This window comes from Calliopsis andreniformis, chromosome 4, assembly GCF_051401765.1.
Source record: "Calliopsis andreniformis isolate RMS-2024a chromosome 4, iyCalAndr_principal, whole genome shotgun sequence".
Taxonomy (NCBI): domain Eukaryota; kingdom Metazoa; phylum Arthropoda; class Insecta; order Hymenoptera; family Andrenidae; genus Calliopsis; species Calliopsis andreniformis.
Genome location: NC_135065.1, coordinates 5,509,286 through 5,531,212, shown reverse-complemented (window position 1 = coordinate 5,531,212; position 21,927 = coordinate 5,509,286). Strand labels below are relative to the sequence as shown.

Sequence of the window (21,927 nt, the reverse complement as noted above, 5' to 3'; positions counted from 1 at the left end):
AAAATATTCTTGATAAATAATGTACAGTGACCAAGTACCCATATTTCGATATTTGTACCACTCCAATAGAATACATATGTCACCCATAAATCGTATTCATTCCTTAGATTCGCCATCGTTCTTCAAACATTATCGCCATTCAACGTAAAATATTGATACAGTACCCAAATACTTCAATACCCGAACGACACATTACCCCAACGAAATATCATCGCGTAAACGCGTTTGAATGTTTAAATAAAAGAAAATTGCCCGTGTAGCCCCAGTTCTATTCTAGAAGCAAGGCTGTTGTAGCGGTACGTATAAGGGCAATTACCTTGCTCGTCCTGGTAGGCGTCGTTGTTGGCAGGCGAGGGTGGCGGCGGCGCGTTTCCGTACCTCGAGGTCGTCGACTCGTAGGCCGACCAGGAGGACGGCGGCAGGCCACCGCGGTGACGATCTAAGTGGGGCGGGGGCGGCGGTCCGGAGGCATACGGGCCAGTTCTCGAGTATAGCCGATCCCTCGCCCTGGTCGATGTCACGTGGTACGAGCTGGCAGGAGGTGGACGCCCGCGGGATATGTAGCCGCCAGGATCACCGGGAGAAGGATCTGCCGGATGGCCGCCAACGACGACGCCGCCGCCGCCGCCGACACCACCGACACCACCCCCGGAACCGACCCCTCGACTGCTTCTCTCGCTGCCGTAGAAACTGCTGTGGGAGCCACGTGACTCGAATCCCTCGCCTCCTCTCTCCCTGTCTCTCTCCCTGTCTCGCTCTCTGTCCCTCTCCCTCTCCCTCTCCCTGTCCCTCTCTCTCTCCCTGTCTCTCTCCCGCTCCCTGTCTCGGTCTCTGTCTCGCTCTCTGTCCCTTTCCCTCTCCCTCTCCCTCTCTCGATCTCTCTCTCTGTCGCCGATGCTGCCGCCGCCGCCGCCATTCCCGCCACCGCCACCGCCGCCGCCGATTCCGCTTCCGACAGCGCTGCCTCCAACGCCCGAGCCTCCGCCGCCGCCGCCGCCACCGCTACTGCCGCTGCTGCCACCGCCGCCGCCGCTGCTGACTCCGCTAACGCTGCCGCTGACGATGCTCGAGCCGACGCTACCGCCTCCGACGACGACGCTGACGCTGACGCCGCTGCCGCCGCCGGACCCGTGATCCTCCGAACTTCTGGAACAGAGGGTCCCGTTAAGGGTTTCGGGAAAGAGGACACGGTGGATGTCGCTGAGGAGCTACTTGTCATGCTGCGTTGAAAGTATGGGGAATGTCGCAATACTTGGACGGTTGAAATGTTGTGTATCTCAGTAAATGGAGAATCGAGGAACGCGTATCCTTGTAGGAGAATCGTGTTCCAGTAATTAAGTGTGCTAGTTAGTGGTATTTTTTGTTTATTTATTAGTAAGGTTAATGTAATAATAGCTGGAAGCTTGAAATGTCGAATATGTCTCTGTAAATGGACAACCTTTTTAGGTATTTATATAGATGTTGCTATGCTTGAATTGTGCCTCAGTAGTTGAATGTACTATTTTTTGATATTTTTAGTTGTTTTATTAGCATTATTGGTTTTTGGTAGAATTTAAGCTTGAAATTAAATAAAATTGATGTAGTGGTCGACTACTGGGACATTTACCTTATGCAATGGGAGGGAGAGTAGCTGTTGACAAGGGTTTCCCAAGTGTGCGCTCAGTTTTTAATGGGAGACAGTTTATAGAACTGTTTACCGTGAATAAATTAATAGTCTACTTTGTGAATGTATTGTCCATAGCACTTGGGCGATTCTTTTAAACTCTTACTGTTACTTTTTAATTCTGATTGTCAGTATTACAATTAATTTAGTATTACAAATATGGGTGACCTCGATTTACTAAGTTTTACGCATAAATCAGCAATAATTTAATATAAAGCGAGCTTTAGAATTGGAGAACTCTCCTCGTTAGCTGATTATTTTGCCTTTAGATGTCGGTCAAGCTCTTAACCGGTACTATGCGCCGACATCTGTACTTGTGTCCATTAATCATATTGATGGACATCTATGACCGCTTAACGCAAGGTCTGCATTAGTTGCTTGAGTTCATGCAGCCGCCCATGGCACTTACGAGGCTCAGAGGTTCATTTGTATTAAAGCGTACTATATTTTTTGAATTATAATAAAGCTAAAACGAGACCCTATACCATAACTCAATATATCATTAAAATGGACCTACACCCTTTTTCTTATTTCCTCCGTACGACTTAATTTGAATCTGACAGCTAATAGAATATTAGCACGGGTAATCACGTGTTTTACAACCGACCAAGAAGTATCTTTCGCTATAATGTACAGCTGTAGCGGTTGTAACATAACCTATGATTGGTCCCACGCGTATCTTCCAGGACAGCGAATGACCTAGTTGACGATGCATTTAGATTAGACAGCAAGATGTTTTTTGACTCTATATAGAGTGCGAAGTATTCACCAATCTTATTTTTAAATGAATCAGGAGAACAATTTTAATGAATTATTTGTAGATTCATTGTAAACTGTAATGAAAGGAAAATAATAATTTCTGAAGTAAAATAAGTTGAACGTTTCTTTGACTCCCTCTACCTCCAAATTTATCCAATTTATCCAATAATAAACACTGTCTTTTTTTGGTGTAATTAAAAAGGTTATAGTGAAAATTGTTCCGTTTTCTTGGAACTAAATTGACATCACTCAATATAATCACTAATAGTGTATTAATTGTAAAATATAATATCTAAAAATGGTCTATATAAAATATGATAAAGTAGAAACAAAAAGGTTACCGCAAAGGGTATTAGCCTCTCTAGCCTAACGTTCTATCTTAGTATGTATGTACTGACCCATATATCTGAATTACTAATAAAAGTTAGCACGTGCTACAGGCATACATGCTCTGTGTTATTGCACTTACATTTACGAATTAGGTATATCGTACAGGTCATAGGTACATAAAATCAGTAATTTTCAAGTTATTAGATGAAGTTAGGTTAGACTTAGATCTACATAAAAGTCCCTCCACACTAAACAGACATTATATCTCAAATATATAAAACAGTACTATAAAAAAAATAAACAATTTTATGAATCATACTTTACATAATTATTGAATAATATCGCGAAATTCTAGAGCTACAACCACAATGATTCTCCTCAGATATGTAACGTATTAAAACTGGGGATCCAAAAAAGATCAGAGCTCCATCTCCACAAAAGTACTCTACAGTATCACAACACAATTAGTAAACCGAAATCAACTTGTAACACAAAATGAATCAGAAGCCACAATTTCAAATTCCAGAAACGCATCAGAGACCACCTACACACGACCACCTCAATTACCCTTTTCCAAGAGTGTACGATTTTCCTAGTCCCCCGATACTGTTCGCTCTTTCTACATCTTTATCGTAGCGGACGTGCTCTTCGGGGGAGGGGTCAAAGTTCAGAAACGTGGCCAGTTATCATGATGCCGCGTCCAAGTGCGCCGTGTATCTTACGCCCCCTTCCAAATGTTTATGCACATGCACAGGCTGGCTCCGTCTGTATGCAACACGACATGCACGAGCCGTAATCGCGGCCGAAGAATCAGCGGCCTTTCACCCGATGCCTCCTCTCCTGGTTCATTCCGTTACCATACGGTCACAGCGTCGAGCTTATCTCTCTCACCTTCGCGAGAAACTTCGACCTGAATTTCTTTAAAGGCAGGATTACGCGTGGCCGTTTCTCGTTTCTCGAACGATCTCGTTTGCGCGCGCGTTGCCATGCGCGCGCACGCTATTACGCGCTGTTTGGAGAAATTTTCCGTTAATCGGACGACACCCTTTTTATTGGAATCGCTTTTGTCCGCTTGGACACACCTTTCGACTGCCGAGGCATTTGCATAATCGAGTCCCGAGCGCGCACAGTATACGACGAACGTTGCTCGTGTGTTGGCTACCACACACGTACGATTTCTTTGGATCTTAGTAACAATTGGCTAGTTGGGAATTTCGCTTATTTAGATTTGAATTGGATGGTCAATTTTGAGGTTGCGCCATTTTTGTTGGATAGTTCCTAATTTTCATTAAGGGATTAACATGTAAACAGTAATAGTGACGAAAATACGTTGCTTTTATTTTTAGTGTGACAAAAATATAAAAAAGAGAATAGAAACGACAAAATATATAGAACTGTTAGACAAATGTTGGCATAAATAATTTAAGTAAAATGTCTACATGAATACTGTACCTATACTAAGTCAGAAGGGTTTAGAATTTAGAAACTGAGAATGCTTCACTTGCTTCCTAACTGGCATACATTATTTATCAATTTCATGAATGATTGTAACTGTTAATCGGGACATCTCACTTATTTATATCATCACAATTTTTTAATTTAAATCTTTCGTGTTAACAATGCTTATTTATTGTCGACATATCGACTATATCGGCATTGTAGCCACCCGATCACGTTGATAAATGTTGATAAAAGAAGATTTGTACACAAATAAATATAACTGCCGGTCCACCTTGAGTAACCTAACCTAAATGAATTTCGTCAGATCCTTTACGAAATCGTGCGTTAAAACTTTATCGATGCACAATGATGAAATAAAGTAAAATTTGCATCGTAGTACACAACTAAGCTAAATATTCCAAAATGTTAATAACTTATTTTCCACAATAATAAACAATGCAGTTTCCATGAAATGTGCTTCACAAAAAGGCTGCCACTGAATATTCCAAGTAAAAATGCAAACAATTTGCTTCCTTTAATAAAAAGAAAACAGTGAACTTATAATAAAAAGTAAGATAACTAAAATTTCCTCGCTGTAATAAGCATCTATTATTAAAGAACACCACCCTACCATTTCGCAAACTAAATTGCAAAATAAAATCATTATACAATTGCAACACGATATCGTAACAACTTTCTTTCTCAACTAAGTTGCATGAAACCTCAGCGTCAGAAAAGCTTCATTAAGAAATAATCCTATGCATGTTTTCAACCAGGTTACGCAAAACTGATAACAAACAGGGGAAAAAAGGGTACAGAAATCCTCCTTCTACGCGGATCACGCGAGAATGACGTTAATCACGCTAATAGAGCCAAACGTATTACGTCTAGTCGCATCGCAAACGTGTTAATCGCGTAAAAAATCCAGATAGGCGATCGTTGGGGAAAAACTCGGTACGCAATTTGTCGTAAAGGAATACATTCTCGATAGATGTTTACGGAGTCAAAAGATAAGGTAAACCGGTGGCAATCGTTTAATTATCGTATAATCTTACACCAGTCTGGATAGTGATACGTTCGAAAACGCGTAAATAAGCGGGAGCCACAATAAAAGAGGGCGTAATGGCGGCGGCGCTTGGTGGCCGTCACGAACGAGGACAACGGTGGGGTTCGTGTGGTAAAAGGCAGCTTCTTTCGCGCGGGGAACGCGATAATTCTTTTTTTGTCCACGTGCTTCGAGAAAAAAAAAAAACATGTGACCGATCTAGAAAAACATCTGCGCGAACGACAGGGCGCACAGTCATCGGTTTCGTGCACGAAGGACAAACGATATACGGTATCGGTCACGCGATCGATGGCAACTCGATATCGTCGACGATGATGCGAACGCGGGGGAAAACTCGTCGCCTTCGGAAAGTCCACTTCGCAGATCTGACCGTTGTTCAGGATCACACGCATCGGTTTATCGATTCGACCTCGTTATGTAGAAATTCGAGCTCGAAGAATTCTAGATAAAAACCGGGCAACCTCGTTCCGCCGCAAATAATATACCAGAGGGCAGGGAACTTGTTGACGTTGCGTCTGTATCGACCGCGATAATTCCGCTGGTATCGATCCTAGGTGACGCTCTCTATAGATAACGGGCTTAAAAAAGAACGAGAAAACTAGTTGCTTCTTGTTCGAAACGCGGAACCCAGGAGCGTATAGAAGAACAACGATCGTGAATTTACACGTAGTTATGTATCTAGGGGTGATCCACTTAAATGAGACCAGATATTTTTTTCAATTCTAATGGAACAGAAAATATTTTATATGCAATTTGAATGGTATCGAGGGATCTTTTTTCTTTTCAAAAAACCAGTTTCTTGGAACTTTCAAGATACTGTTTAAATTGTAGATAAAATGTTTGTTGTGTCATTAGATTTAGATGATTTTATTTAAGTGGACCACCCTGTATAGTTCCCTAAACAATGGTGCGATGTCTTTATCATGACAGATGGCGCGCAAAATTTCCTAGAAACCTATGCTTAAGTTCGCCATAAAGCACTAATTGGCATTTGCGGCATAACCTCGGATAAGATACTTTCAGGGTCGTGTTAATGTATTTGCGAAAGTGTTGTGAAACTATTAATTTTTTTCCAAGCTGTTAAAAAATTTTAAAGAAATAATCCGTTTTATTAGCACGGCAGATAATAGCGGAAATATGGAAGCGCAAATATTGGCTGCGATTGAAAGTGTAATTTCTTCCGGCTGACAGTTGCGTTAGTCAAGTGAAACGAATAAAAAGGAAATTAAGCGACCACATATGATTCATATGCAAATCGTAAATCTCGTTATCAATTCGTGAACCTCAAACAATGATGTCATCGTCGGGACGTTGCTACGTACGCCTCTATTTGTTCGATAACCGTGTCGATAAACTAATTGAATATCGGCTTGATCAGCATCGATGAAAGAGTTAGTATACTAAAACTCTCCACCGTTTCGCTGAACATTTTCTTAACCAAATAGAGTGATAATAAAAAAATGGATAGCATTGTTTTACGAATTCAAATAACGCTGATATTAGGTTATGTTTGCATTGTTGAAATTGCTAATTTTGTACAGAGAATCCATTAATGTCACATGACAGTGTATACGAGATGTAGTAGTTCCCCTTTGTAAGAATATTTTACAAGTTTCCTTTTATCATATTATTATCTTACACTGAGTATCTTACATATTGCATTGTTTAAGAATTTTAAAATATTACTAAAATAAACATGAAAAACATTACATTATGATTGATGGATTCAAACATTCATTGTTACAATAAATTCATTAGAGTCTGCCCAAGTATACATACGTAGTTTGATAACTATAGAATGAATACTAACTTCCATCCAATCAATCATATTTATCAAACTGCTGCTATACCATTTACAATAAGCAACAAGAAAATGTTAGACACAATAGTGTTTCTTTTATGCACTTATTTCAATCAATATTCAAGACTCTAAACCTCTAAAATACTAAAGTTATTATACAGAAATCCTGAAACACTTTCTAAAACCCTAAAATATGTCTCCAGAAAATTGCATCAAACTCAAAATTCCCACAAGAATATCCCCAAGAAACCAGAAACTTCTGATGAAAAATAATACTCATTTTGAATAAAATCACCAAAGCGTGAACTGACACGGGTTCCCATTCTCCTACCTACGTTACTGACAGTCAAAGCAACCCTCCCCTCCGCGGTCGCGGTTCGCAGCCGCTCGCGCGCGCGCAGGCGTTCGTACATCCAGCGACGTGGCAACGCCGCGAACGACCACGTCGTCACGGTCACCTGACTTTTCGTGGAAACGCAACGCCACTGCGCCCGCGGATAAGGAAGGGTATGCGACGAATACCAGCTGCGTATCCGCTTTATTTCGTTCGAGTCTCTTCGATGGGATCGTTGAATTCGCGAAGGTAGCCGCGGAGGAGATGCGCGAACATAACCTCTGCATCGGCACCCACGCGAACAGAGGAGGCGCCGAGGTTCTTTCCCGAAGTCGCACGCGTAAGGTGATTTGGAGCGCGCACGGAGACGGGAATAGCCAGGACAAGGGAGCTGGGGATAAACGTGAATCACGTGGCCTGGTAAAACGAGTGCGTGGCAGAAACGTTTTCGACACGTTCGAAGAGCGGCACGGCTCGGAACACGATGGAACAGGACTGATAACAGCGGTGTGTCCGAACGATGATACGAATAATCGGCCCCCGATCGATTATCGACCCGTTTATTTCCACGAATGCGTCTACGTGGCTCGGCGACAATGCGACACCGCTGTATAATTGTATTAAGGCTAGAACAACGCGTCGCACGTACGACGAAAAAATAAGCGTAAAATACGGCTTCGGTGATATTATATCACGCGCATTAATTAGCTTATACACGCGACACCGATAAAACCTTTTTATTGCCCTGTCGGTAACGAAAAGCGCTCGTAGCGGGTGCGGTTGCCGCTATTTAGGAGGTGAACGACAAATTTATAGGAAGCACGCGAGAGGCCGCGGGCTAGGATCGCCATTGATTAATGGCGCTCGTTATTAGAGGAAACGTTCGAACCTGGATATAAATTTCGCGATATTCCTTTGTTCGGTCGCGCTTAATGTGGGGCCCTCGACTGATTGTTTCGATTTCATTTACAGCCACTCGCCTACGGGAGCATATTTCTTCGAAACGGTATCGAAAGCTACGATATACTTTACTGGGTTATTAAAACGTTCGACTGGTTGCAGGCGTTCCACGGTGAACGCCTGGTGAAGCTGTTTCACGGCGGAAAATGAATGCACGAGCAATTCAGGAAATTAAGGCTTTTATCGATCGCAGACATTTAGTGGGCTCTCTTGCGTTCTGGACCGTGAAAACATCTCGGTGATTCAAATGCCTTTGACGCCTTCCTTTTCTCGAATGTTGCTTTCAATTTTTATAGACCGTGTGTGCATCAAGAGTTGACAATTTATGTTAATTACGTCCTCAGTATGGTTAAACGTGGGATATTTTGTACTGACGATTTTTTTTATACTCGAGAAATAATAGGTTTGTATGAAATAATAGAATTTTGTGTATGGAAGAATAGGGAATATTCTATTTAATTTATCGCAATCTTTAGTTCAATGTACACTGAGTAATTATATACATATATACATGAGCATTTGGTTAATTTCAGTTCTTAATTACGTTCAAACTGTTTTAGATCATTTTTACACGATTTTGCACTACGTTTCTTATCGTTGCCATGAACATAAAATAATACCTCAACATTTAAATGTTCTAGTTATTACTCTTCCGTTAATAAAAGTATCTTCCATTTCAAACATAACCTAAGCAGAATCTCAAGTAAAGGAAAAAAATCGTAACAGCTCGTAATTATCTTGCTGTGAGTATAGAAGACGCCACCGTAATTACGCCAAAGACTTCTTGCAAGAGATTGTTGCAAAGAAATATTTATCCAAGGCCGCTAAATGGTTTAGAACATTTGCATAACCTACGGCTCGAAATAAAAATAACTATTATGAAAGATACGACGCTGAATTGGCCTTGGCCGTAACACCGCAAAGGGTTAACAGACTATGAGCAATCTGCGTGCTGAATCGAAACTATTTTTATCTTCATGTCGAGGTTTTAAATAAATCTATACACACGCAGCGGAGTGTACGATCGGTCCAAACGAATGAAAAGAAAGAACCTCGACGTCGTCGAACGTTCAACGTAAGCTCGGGAAACTGGTAGAACCTTTGAGTTCGTATTTGATACAATCGATATACTTGTCGGCAATAGAACTACTTTTCAATAGTACTCGTTATAATCCAAAATCGTTGCAATCCAATATTGCACTTGCCTGAAGGATAGGAACGAAGAAAGAGCATTTTATGATATTTTGATAAATAGCTTTATGGATTCTTTTTTTAAGTTAGAAATGTGAAATACTCCCAAGGCAATTCAATGATAAATTCTTCACTATTTTTCGTATCATTAAAAAGGAAATGAAATTTCTATGGACCTTCCAAAAAATGAGTACCAATATGGCGCTCTCTGAATCCTTAATCTACTACATAAACATTCAACAATTCGCAGATATAAATATAAAATCAAAAAAATACCCCATGATTCAAAATATAAAAAATTGCATTGGTTTCAGTTAATAAATTTGCATTGCTACACGAATGCAGCAACAATTGTAAAGTGACGTTATAGTGAAAGTTCTGAAAAATGGTATACACTGTGAAGAATATACGCAGAGCGTACACGAATTTTGTTAGGAGAAAAGAGATAATGGAATAGCCGTTCGTTCGTAACGACATTTCAATGTCGTTTCACCGGCTTCCTGTGACGTGCAATTTAATTAATTCCTGCGACGTGACTCATCACGAAAACCACGGTTTATACGTGCCATTTCTGTAACCGGAATATCTCGCTGTCTAGACTTTACACCGCATTACATTAAAAAAAAAAATAACCAGAAATCATTTCTGACAAATATTTATAGTGACTGTAAAAATCAACAGACAGAAGCTGTATATTTTCACAAGCTTTCAGAAAATAAATCAAGCATTCTTCTCACTAAAATTCATTTAAATATGATAATATATAGTCTCTAGAAGATAAATATCAAAGATGGCGAGTCAGTATAGAACGAGTTACACTATTCTACTATATCATTTGGAATATTATGCCTACTAAATTTGTATATTCAGAATACACTTCATACTTCTATATATCTATAAGTTGTATAAATAAATAAAAATTTCTTTTCCCTATTTTAATAGAGACAAATTTTTATTTTATTTTTAATTTAATTATGTAATACCTCGTCGATGGTTCTAAGCTGTCTTAATGAGAAGCGTAATAAAACTTACCCGTGCGAAGGAAACCTGTGCTGAAGATGCTGTGGTTCGTAGTATTGTGTGGTAAGGGCTCGTTCGTCCAAGGTATGCTCAGTCGCGTGGGCCTTCGCTGCGGACTTGATATCCATGAACGCCACCGTCGCGGAGGCACCCCCGGTGCTGCTCGAGGAACCGCTACCCCCGCCACTGCCGCCGCTGCCAGAACTGGAACCGGAACCACCCTCGTTGCCTTCTCCGAGGGAACCACCGGAACCTCCATCCACGGGGCATTCTTCGCCCCGCGGCAGCAGCTTGACGCTCTGCACGCGTCCATACCTGAAACATTTTAAATTTCTATTTAATCTCAAGTTGCAAATGTGTATACTGGTCAGTGCGTAAGAAAATTGTGTCATTTGTGGATGTAGCTTTATAACGATGAGAAATACTAGATATATCGCTAGTTTGATTAGTTGCATATAGGTTTAGTAGGTTTAGTATTCATATTTATATTCTTATTATGTACATTTTCTATTTCGTTTTCTATACCACTATGTAAAACTTTATAGCACACTTTCATTATTGTGTGATAGGTATAGGGATATTTATAACCATGTATAATAGAGCACGCGATTTTCCCATACATCTTGTAATTTTCCTAGCACTATAATTTTCCCGCTATTTTGCATGTAAATAAATTAAAAACTTTCGTATCCCACTTTCTACAATTTTCTTGCTTTATTTTTGTTTGTATTCAATTAAGCAGTTTAGAGGTTAAGTTTGGCAACGTGACGCCATTTTGATTACCTCGTATCTTTTATACATGCTGCAGGTAGTAACAGCGTTTATCTTTTCGGGCATTAGTTGAATAATAAACATGGTATTACACTGTAACACCAGTATAATTAGTCTGTAACTTGTAATACTATTTGTACCGTTCTTAGGCCTGTAGGTAACACATAGTATTAATTTTCGATATGCAAAAAAAATATAAATTTCTATCCCATGCAGAGTGCACAGTTTTCTTTTAAAATTTGTTGCGAACCTAATAAAATATAAAGTTACTCAGTAATTTGAAAACGTATTTTGTTACGCAAAAACAATGAAGTAAGCTAAATAGTATTTAAACCTTAAATTTTCTACGATATACCTCACGATGAAAGGCGTGAAAAAGATATTCCTTTAAATCGCTCCGGATTTCGAAGGAAGGATATGAGTTCAGAGAGTGTAATGCTGTGCTTCCACAAAGCTATCTCGATGCCTGACACGAACGCAGGAAATTAAGTCAAAGGAAGAGGAAGTAGGATAGATACCGCAGGAACTGCGACAAGGAAAAATATCCACCGGGACCTTTTTCTTCTGTATTCACATTCAGATTGATAAAAATCTGTGTAATAGATGGTTCGATCAACCTGTGTGTTAAAATAGCAAAACAAAATTCTATATAATTGAAAATAACCGGACTTTCAGTAAATAAAATGAACTAATACTTCACTATTAAATGCACTGCTAACCGCGCAGAATGGCTCTCAGGATCGAATTACTTTTTCCAATGAATGCAGCAAATGCGTGTGTTTATTCTGAAGAATCGAACTGTTTGCGCCTTATATTTTTCTGGGCTATAATTTCAAATCGGGACGCTTTAAAAAAGCGCATCTTGTTTTCACCCCTATAGAGAGCTGAGATATTGAATTTCGACGAAATTAAAAAGAAAACAAAGAGCCAAAGTTGTTTCTGGCACACCCTATGTACAGAAACCTCGGACAGTAGTAGAAACGGACTGGCTAAGCGAGGTAGGGTAACCCCGTGGCCAGGGAGTGGGGCAACAAGCGTCGCGATTGGCCGATCGGGAGAAGAACACTACGCGCAAGCGCAAAGACTCGAACGGTCTCGTAGTATCTCGGGGAGTTGTTCGTCTAATCTCGCGTGAGTCGCACGTATCTCCTTGTGCGTTCTTCCGAAGAAAGCCTCTTGTTTTTTCTCCCGGACTATATACACGCAGCTTAACAATACATCAGGAAAAATGCATTAGAATAATCCGTTTGTTTGTTCTTCACGTTACACAGGCGTCAGTATAAACGCGGAAAGAGGGAATGCGCGAGGCTTGGGCGACGCACCTTGGACTATAAGTTCGCCTGGATTATAAACTGCGCAAAACTGCTTAACCTAGAACCGTTAACGAGAATCGAAGAAACGGTGGATTTAGTAAGCACAGAGAGCACGCGAGAGGACGCCGACTCGAATTGCGATACATCGATCGCTCTTTTCGCAACCGTGATAATGCCGAGATCGCTTTTAATGGGGCGTGGTCCCTCTTCCATATGCCGTGTGATTCGATATCCGAGAACGGGGAACGCCGACTCTTTATATAACGGTTTTTTATCTTTCTCGTTGCACTTCGTTTCGTTCCAACATTTCGAGCATTCGCGTGCCGTATCGGAATAGATTGGATCTCATCGTCCAGTAGCAAGACACGTTACTCTGTCTCAGGAGTCATTCTAGAATGGTCTTCCTCGACGACAACTAATTTTCGGAGTCGTCCCTCGGTCGCTCTGCGAAAGGAGAACGAGGTGGAAGAGAAACGAGACACGTTGCAAAATTGCAACGCGCACGCAACTTCTGGAAGATCGTCTACAAAATGGCAGCCGCAGCAGCGATGTGCCGTTTACACGCGATTCCCCTAGTCATGCTTCTATTTAAACTTTCGCAGCTTCCGTTGCTCGGCAGAGAGCACGTTTCCTCGGATTATTCGACGTGTGATGTGTGATGTGCAATGGTAAAATTCCAAAATTCTGTTTCTTCGACCGTACCTACCGGACGCTTTACTCGTCCACGCGTGGCTGTCGAATATAGTGGAAAGAAAGCAGTGAACACACGAGAATCGATATTAATTTGCAATGATTATCGTATCGGGGCGTTATTCTACGTGATATGGTCTCACGAAAAGGGAACCGATCCGTGTTCTGGTGCGTTCTGGTCGCCGCGCGAGAGTTCCTATCCCTCCTCGCTCGGGATTCCCCCTCTCTTATATCCTCTCCCACACACGCAGCGCGTTCTCGACCGAGACGCGCGTGCGCATGCGCACAACGGCGTCGCACTGAAAAGTCTCTTGCACACCATGGCGAACGTCCTTTTCCGAGGCACACATGAGTGAAAGCGGGCGAGAGGGAGGGCGACGAGAGGAGAAGAAACAAGATAGAAGGCCAGAGGAGGGGAGAGAAGCAGTGCCACGGTGGCTGGCTGCTGGCAAGCGAGCCTCTCGACCCGTACCCATTCCCCTCCCAGAATCCTCGCTCGCTGCTCGCCGAGGAATTTTACTCTAGCAGACTCGCTCCCAGGCCCTCGATTCCTTCGCTTCTCTTCGAGGTCCTCTCCTCTAGCAGAGTTCGCTCCATGCGGAAGCATTACCATGAACTTTCCATACTTTTCAAGTCTCTAGGTCAGAGTTCTATCCTACGAAGTCGCGAGGAAACTGCAGCATGAAATTCCCTAGTCGCAGCTGTCTCTAGGCACTAGAGTACGTAATCGCATGCGAGCGTACCGTGTCTGTGCGAGATGCAGCTACGGGTCTACGAACTGTACGTTATCCGTCGTGCCAAGGGAATACAGTGGTTCTTCTTTAGGACTCCTAGAGTGCGTGATGTTCCTCGTTTTTGTACTTCGATCTGCGAGTGACATCTTCAATGTTAGAATTTCGTCTCGTCGTCGTTGCTTTGATAGGGATAACGATGGAACGCTGTCGCTCGTATCAAGGCGCCTAGTGATTTTTTCGACGTCGACGGTTCTACTGTTACCAAGTGGAATAGGGATCGTTATTCCCACACGTGTGTTTCGTTGTGCGTTTAATCGGCACCGAAACTGCCCCGAGAAACCGAATCCTAGCGTGCTGGAATCCACTTGGACTGTCTGTCTTTCTACATTTAAAATGGGAGTTCTACAGGAAATCAATACATTGGCCCACGGGTTAAGAGTTCCTACGCTCTCTGCTGTGTGTACGTGTACGTGATGCGTGTATGAAAGAGAGAAATTCTATGCTTCCACGATGGAATACATGTATATATTAAATTATTTCGCTGGAGTATAGGCCACGTACAGCAAGAAGGGAAAAAAGGAAACGGAAACGGGCGATTTTCGTAATTCTGTGAAAAGCCATTGTAAAATCTGTGCCAGAGCGGACTTTCATCGTAATTCTCCGCGTTACGTAAACGACAGCGAGAAATTTTCGTGAAGTTTTCGCAGCTGTATTTCGTGGTCTCTCCACGATCCTCGCGGACCGTCGTATTAATTCAGTAAACAATTAAACTCGTAAATATAGCAGCGAACCAGGAGAGCAGGAAGCCTCAACGTTGATGGAAGAAAACCAGGTCTACGGTGTAGGATGATTCTTTATATTTCTTCGGATCTCGGAATTCCTGACCCCTCCGCGAGTGTGTCGAGTTAACCTTAACAATACGCGCGGAGGTTTTACAATTCCACGAAGAACAGCGTGAATAAAAAAGCGCACAATACAGAACAAGCACACGGAATAACGCAACAAAGAAAGAAGCCTTTTGTTCCTCGATTTTTTCCTGCCCCTACCCCCTCTAGAGTCCCTCGTGATTCCGCTTTGCTCTCGTCGAATCGAATAAAAAAACCAACCCTGACGCTGCGAGGACGTTAGTGACTCTAGAAATCTCGCTCGGCAATTTACTAGTTCCCCCAGATTCAACATTTCTTGATATTTTTTCGTAAATCTTCTAGCTTCTTCCATAAACGAATACTGAAAACCATACCAGTAATAATGTTTGCGTAGACTTGATAATGGATATTTTTAGCGGATAGAAACCGTGGATAACCTAACAAAGATCCATCCGGAAGTTTTAATATTCTCAAGATTAGATACCATTAAATAGTGCAGTGCCACGTCCCCTGCAAAATACGCGTAAAAGGCACGAAAAGCGTCTTTCGCGCAGTACCATTCTAGGCAGACGACACTGACATAAGCCGCAAACGTCGCAAGTAGCAACGCTGGGACGCCTCAACGAGGCCGGCGAGGACGTGGCAACAACGCTATGACTCAGCTCTCCTCGTTCCAACCGCTTCCCTTGCCCCTTGGCCCCGCTTGGGCTGCCTCTGCACGCAGCTGACGCCCTTCTCCGCCAGCCGGGAACCCCGCCGTCTCCCCGCTCCGCGATTCTATCCTTCCTCGTGTGTCGTGTCCAACACTCCCTCCCTCCGCCCCTCGCTTCGCTCCGCTCCCCCTAACGGCTCACCGCTCCTCGCCATTTCCCCTCCACGCCGCCGCGACCCCGACTCTCTTGGGGTACTGACAACTCGTTTGTCCTCCCGCCCCCCCCTTCCCGCCGCGGTGGAAGCGTGCGCGGGCCGATTCCTACACGGCGTCGTGCCACTGCCAAGACGAGCGTGCAAAGTCCCCTTTGGAAGAAAAACACCTACCTCTCTTCTAGCCCCCGTGCTCTTTCTGCCTTTTTCCCTCCCCTCTCCACAGCTCACGTCTATCACCCTCCATCGCTCTCTTTGTCCTTTCTCCACGCTTCTCTCTCTCCACCGCCACCTCATCCCTCCCCTCTCACCCTGCCCAGCGTCGTTCGTTTTTCCCCGTCCAACGGGCTTCTTCCTTCTTGCTCCTTTTCTTGCGGATCCTCTTTCTTTCGGGTCTCTCCAGCTATCTGTCTTCCTCTCCCTCTTTCGCCTTCCATTCTACCGCCCGTTTCGCTCCTGTATATCCGCCGGCGGAGCGGGCGAACAATGCAACGTGATCCAGGTGCGGGAAAAAAGGAGGACGGGAGAGGAGGCGCGCGAGTAGACGGGAGCGTAGATACACGAAATAGAGGGGGACAGAGGAAAGAAAGGTCGGCGGACACGGAGCCGGGGCTCGGCGAAGAAATTGTGTAGTTACGCTGCGTTCCGGCGAATTTGCGCAGCGAGATCCTCCCCGAGGTCTGCGCCGACTGTTTTTACACACGCGTGCCGATACACGCCGTGACGTTTCCACGCCCGACGATAATCGATTATTTACTGCCACGGGTGATTAGATAATTCGGCGTTATCTAACTGCCTGTCGCCCTTTGGCGGTGGTTACTAGCACTGGTTGATGGTAGCGGGCACGTGGGCGGAAAAATTAATTTTGGATCGGTCTTTCCGACCACGTTTGAGGTGTTTCGTGAGAAACACGCAAGAAAAGGGGTCGTGTTGAATAAAATGGCTACCTGTGGTTGCAGTACTGTAGAAGGAGCTATTTTGGTTATATAGGACAGCTCTTTTTGTGATATTTGAGATGTAATGAACACTTACTGATAGAAAATAAATACAAATTTATAACCTACTTCTGTATTTCATTCTTGTTGTAGATCAAATATTTATTTTTTTAATCCTCTGACCTTTTAGTCGTCATCGAAAGGAACCATGTTTAACACCTAACCACTATGACTAATTTTAACTGCTCAACGTTTAAGCAACGTTAGTAAGATTGAGAATATTTAAGTTATGCCACATTCTTTGTTCAAGCATTAATTATATTTTATAAAATGTAATTCACGTGTATGAGAATATGAAGAATTTTCATTTTTTATGTAAAATGATAATATATTTCCGAGAAACACTTTGCTAACGAAATGATAAAAAGAAATATTAAATTAATTGTGGAGAATGATTTTTATTTTGCAAAGAATGCAACCTTCTAAGAATACTTAATATGGAAGTGCTAGTAAGCACGCTTGCTTCTTTCGTAAGTCGACCTCAATGATGTAAATGAACGTAGACACTTCTATTCAGTATCAACTTTCCGTATATTCCACGCGTTTCTTTCAACTAAATAGGAACTCCTGTTTACTTCGAAATCATTTTTTCAGCCATGAGATATAATCAGTTGCATCGTGTCTGAAATAAACGATCTAAATCTAACATTTATCGAAGATAACCTGAAAACTGATTACATGCTAGTTTCAAAGCGTATCAACGTCGACCTTAACATTAGTAATTTATATGACTTTGTATATAACTTCAGAAAAGTACGTCCGTCTTGACGATAACAAATTCTACGTTTGCATTTTTAACTTTTTTGTTTAGGAAGTATGTAATGCTTATTTACGCATAATCGGAACGAAAACACTATTAAATAATTATTTCTGAAGGCTATAAACATACATAGCATATGTATATTACCGTGAGACAGCCATTTTGTAACACTAGACCTAGATAACTCAGTTAACTATAGTACTCTTATCTAGTCAACAATAGATTTGCATCGAATTTGAAATGTATCAAGGAGCACAGAAAGCAACACGTGTGTTTACAATTTTTAAAAGCGAAAATTATATTTTGATCTTTCTAACCTTTAAGTTTTATACACGACTAACTTTCAAGTAGTGTAACATCAGTATTATAACATGACGTGATGAAATGACTATGCTTTCACTATGGAAAATAGTTAATAGTAGCATAGAGACAACCCTCAAATATTACTTTATTGATTTCTAAGTTATTTATAGATATCTTTCATATCAAAAACTAAGTCAATATAAGCACCTATATCAGGTATGGGATAAAGATAACTCGAGATAAATCAACTGACTAAAGTAGTCATCGAAAGAAACTAAAACTGAAAGCAAGGAATAGAACTTCTATTTAAAAAGAGTCGTTAAACAATTTAATATCCTCAGTTAACGTTAACACTTCATAGAATTTGCAAAATATTCCAATAAATTTAAGACACGTACGTTCAACTGTCTATAACATCACATATATTTGATTTACATACTAATTTCAACACCACAGCTAAACATTCACTATGAAACGCTTCATCAAGAAAGTAAGAAGTCCCAGCACACTGAACACCTACAACAATAAACACAGTCAACTCTCACAAATCCCCCGAAGAGGTTAACACAATTGTTCATTAATCATCCATACAATAAGGGCAGACTGATCCAAGAAACCTCCTCGTGCTCAACGATCCAGAAACCAAAACGACAGAACAGCTCATAAAACTCGCGCACTTCCTCCTAAAAGTCCTACTATCGGAAAGCCATCGGCGACAAGTGAACTCAGGTTCAAGCCCTCTCGCGGACAATGTCAGCAGCGTCGATACTATATTCGTTATTTACGCTCGGGTGTTCCATAGCGAAGGTTATCAGCATCGGTTATTACAATATACGCGGCGGCGGGCTATTATTATCATCGTTCGCAGAACGCGCCTTGGTCTCCGTAGAAAGTTCCTTGGCACACTAAAACCGCGAGTACTTAGAACAGAGGAGAGAGACGACGAAAAAATCGCGCCACGCACCCAACTTTTTCCTCGTTCAGTGGCTCTCCTCTCGCGGATCCTCGGGACGATGGCACAGCCGACTCTAGTACCATCAAACTCACACGATTCTGGTTGCATTGACATTTTCTTTTTCTCTCTTTCTCTCTTACTCAATGGCTGCAGTGTAAGAAAGAGACAGGGAGTATCAATGCAGCTAAATTCAGCTAAGCTAGCTGTACTAGCCATGCTCAACGAAAGGAGCAACACTGCGAGAGTCCAATTTTGCACTCGATAGAAAGAGTACGCAGCATTGTGTGTCTTTGTTCAGTGCAAAATCGGACTCTCGCAGTTTTTCGTTCAGCATGCCTGGTATTAGAGTCTGCTGTGACGATGGGAGTGAAAGAGAACCAGAGGACAGGGACGAGACTCGCGCGAGAGGGTCGATACGAATGCAATCGCAGCAATAATTCACGCGTTATCTGCTCTCTTATTCTAATAGAAGCGAGAGGAGCGGAGGCAGGCATAGGCCGTCGACTACGAGGCCGCGTGGGTTCGAGGTCGAAGCTGTAGAGTCACGTTAGGCGACTGCCGTCTGTGTCGTAGCCGAGGTGCCGTTATTTTAATGCAGATACGCAGGCCGGACGAGAATGAAAGGCTGGAGGAGATATTTGCGCGTACAGTGCGCGACGGATCTTGCGTTCAGCCGCTGACGCGCTGCCAATCCCTTTTAACATCGAGCCTCGACTCTTGTCACCTTAAGGCTAGTTCACGCTTGTCGGGCAGAGGTGAACTAATTGCTTAACCCCTTCAGACCTGATTCTTCCAAGACGAAAAATAAAAGAAGGGCGTGTATATGACTGTAGTCACAGTTTTAATATTTTAAGTCAGGCACTGAAATAGTAAATCAGTGTATAGTGTAATGTACACCAGGTCTGAAAGGGTTAAAGTCGAGTGGAGGTAATGTTTTTAGGATCGGGAGTATTTGACGAAGTTTTCTGTGTTTGAATGTTCAAATACTTTGGGAGTTTACTTATTTGGGGAATATGATCCGAATAACTGCATTATTGGAACATTTGTGCATTCAAATGTGTTGTATCTTCTAAATAAGAATAAAGTTTAATAAATCAAGTATTTCAAGTTCGTTACTTTATGTAATTTATTATAAATATGATATATTCGGCTGATAAGAATATTCGAATGATGATAGTTGCATACTGAGCTAGTCGAAGATTACTCGTAATCATAATTACTTGATACATTTTCTAACAATAATGGCCACAAAAGAGTCTTATATTTACGCTGTATATTGACGCACAAGGTTTTTTCATTTTGCTGATAAAAAATAATCAACTGTCCTTGTTTATGTAGGAGGTTATAAATTGAGTATATTATATCACATTTTTTAAGTTCTTAGGAATGCACTAAGTTTCTCTACATGTTCATTGTACTTGCCACTATACGTATTTGTGAATTTTCAAGATTTCCATGCCCGCATGTATTACGAACGCGTGTATTAAAAGGTTAGGAAATTACCACGTTCAGTATAAGCGATGTAAATCTGCAAAACTGAAGTGTTACAAAATTACATATACACCTGAGTCTATCTAACACGCAACACACACATAAAATCCCTAGGTTCAGTAACTTAATCTAAATCCAATACCATAGAAGAATATAACCTCAAACACTCTTTAAGTAGCCTTCAGATTCTGAGTTGACGACCTTTAATAACTAAACGGTCTTCATCATTTTTTCTCTGACTTAATCATTCCCCAAAAATAAGATATATAATCTTAACACGCCTACTGAAATAACGGAACACTTGCAAACTCATGTTAACTCTTCCAGAACCATAGGCATACACTTTAGAAGTCACATTTTATCCTCATCATTAAAACCATTAAAAGTCGAGTATAATTACAAAAGTCAATAATATCCTGGTTTCTTCTTTACACAATTGAACACCCACATATAATCGACATAAATGATATATTATCATATTACTACTTTCGAAATACTGACATGCAAAATTTTGTGCCTTAATTCTATATTACAGACTTGCATCCTGTATCCTAGTTCTTTTTTTAAGGTTAAGCTTCGTTAATTCATTTACCTCCTTTCAAAAATATAAATCCCACCTCGAAAACATCAATTTCTTCGTCAATACGACTTATACCATTTCGCATTACATATACATATATGTAGATCAGTGGCTTGGATCTGAAAGGATTAAATAGATGACCCAAGCTGCGCGCGCATCTTTCCCCAAGATAACGTACTCCTGACATCAGCGTTTCCCTAAATTCCGTTTCGATCAGAATATATAAAGGTACCTGGAGATTTCTGTCAGCAACTGAGACCTCTAAGGAAGCTATGCCCTATACCTGACGATGGTAAAAAAAAAACAATCGGGACTTCTAGAATATTCTGGCTCGAACCATGAGCTAGAGGAGGAAGAATCGAAACGTCGCAGAAACGTTCGACACCGAAGCCGTCGGGCAGGTCATAAAAGAGATCGTTAGGCGGAAGACGGAGAGGAGAGAAAGGAACGAGAAGAATAAGAAATAACGGTAGTCGGCATTACAACTCTACCGCGCCTATATTCTGTGTTGCGACGTTTGCTGTTTCGAGCGTTCTCGCACCGTGGAGAAAGCCAAGGCGTCTTGCATCGCGCTTGGTGTTCGTCAGCCACGTGAGAAAAACAGAAAAAGAGGATTGCGATTATCGTCTTGTTTTGCAGCATTCAAGACTTCACGCTAAAAATACACATTACGTTATTGTTGAGTATATTATTACAACTGCTACTGTTTTGTATTAATGTCTGTGGAAACTGATTTTGATTCGGATTCATTTTGGCGCGAAAGATGGCTGCCGTTTGAATCATTGAAATGAAGGAAGATACTATTCAAGACGAATTTAGACTTTTCACTTTGAGTGATCATCGTGGATGATTCATCCATAGTAAAAAGTTTGAAGGTTTTCATCTGCATTTCATTCAAACTGAAAATTCTAAATTCATCTTTACGCTTTTCATTCTGGATGAATCATCCACGATGGTTACTTAAAATAAAAAATTTAAATTAACAACAGAATACTCCACGTAATGCAAATACTAGGATCATATATAAAATTAATTTATTAT

At 41.6% G+C, this 21,927-nt stretch overlaps 3 protein-coding genes across 4 annotated transcripts in view; 2 read left to right on the top strand and 1 right to left on the bottom strand.

Moving 5' to 3' along the window:
* LOC143178131 (uncharacterized) overlaps positions 1–21,927 on the bottom strand; it is a 125,052-nt gene that overhangs the window by 18,837 nt on the left and 84,288 nt on the right. For both annotated transcript variants that reach the window (XM_076376614.1, XM_076376615.1), the window contains exons 2-3: positions 10,577–10,879; positions 317–1,146 (exon numbers count right to left, since the gene is read on the bottom strand). In XM_076376614.1, the coding sequence (XP_076232729.1) occupies positions 317–1,146; positions 10,577–10,879 (1,133 nt within the window). The remainder of the gene's footprint in view (positions 1–316; positions 1,147–10,576; positions 10,880–21,927) is intronic.
* On the top strand, positions 7,057–8,503 carry LOC143178216 (uncharacterized). The gene is made up of 4 exons (XM_076376750.1): positions 7,057–7,148; positions 7,221–7,254; positions 7,406–7,900; positions 8,366–8,503. Exons 1-4 carry the CDS (start codon positions 7,057–7,059, stop codon positions 8,501–8,503), a joined length of 759 nt encoding a protein of 252 aa, XP_076232865.1.
* On the top strand, positions 14,053–15,676 carry LOC143177918 (uncharacterized). The gene is made up of 2 exons (XM_076376235.1): positions 14,053–14,173; positions 14,261–15,676. The coding sequence occupies exons 1-2, from the start codon at positions 14,070–14,072 to the stop codon at positions 14,544–14,546; spliced, it is 390 nt and encodes a 129-aa protein (XP_076232350.1). The 5' UTR covers positions 14,053–14,069; the 3' UTR covers positions 14,547–15,676.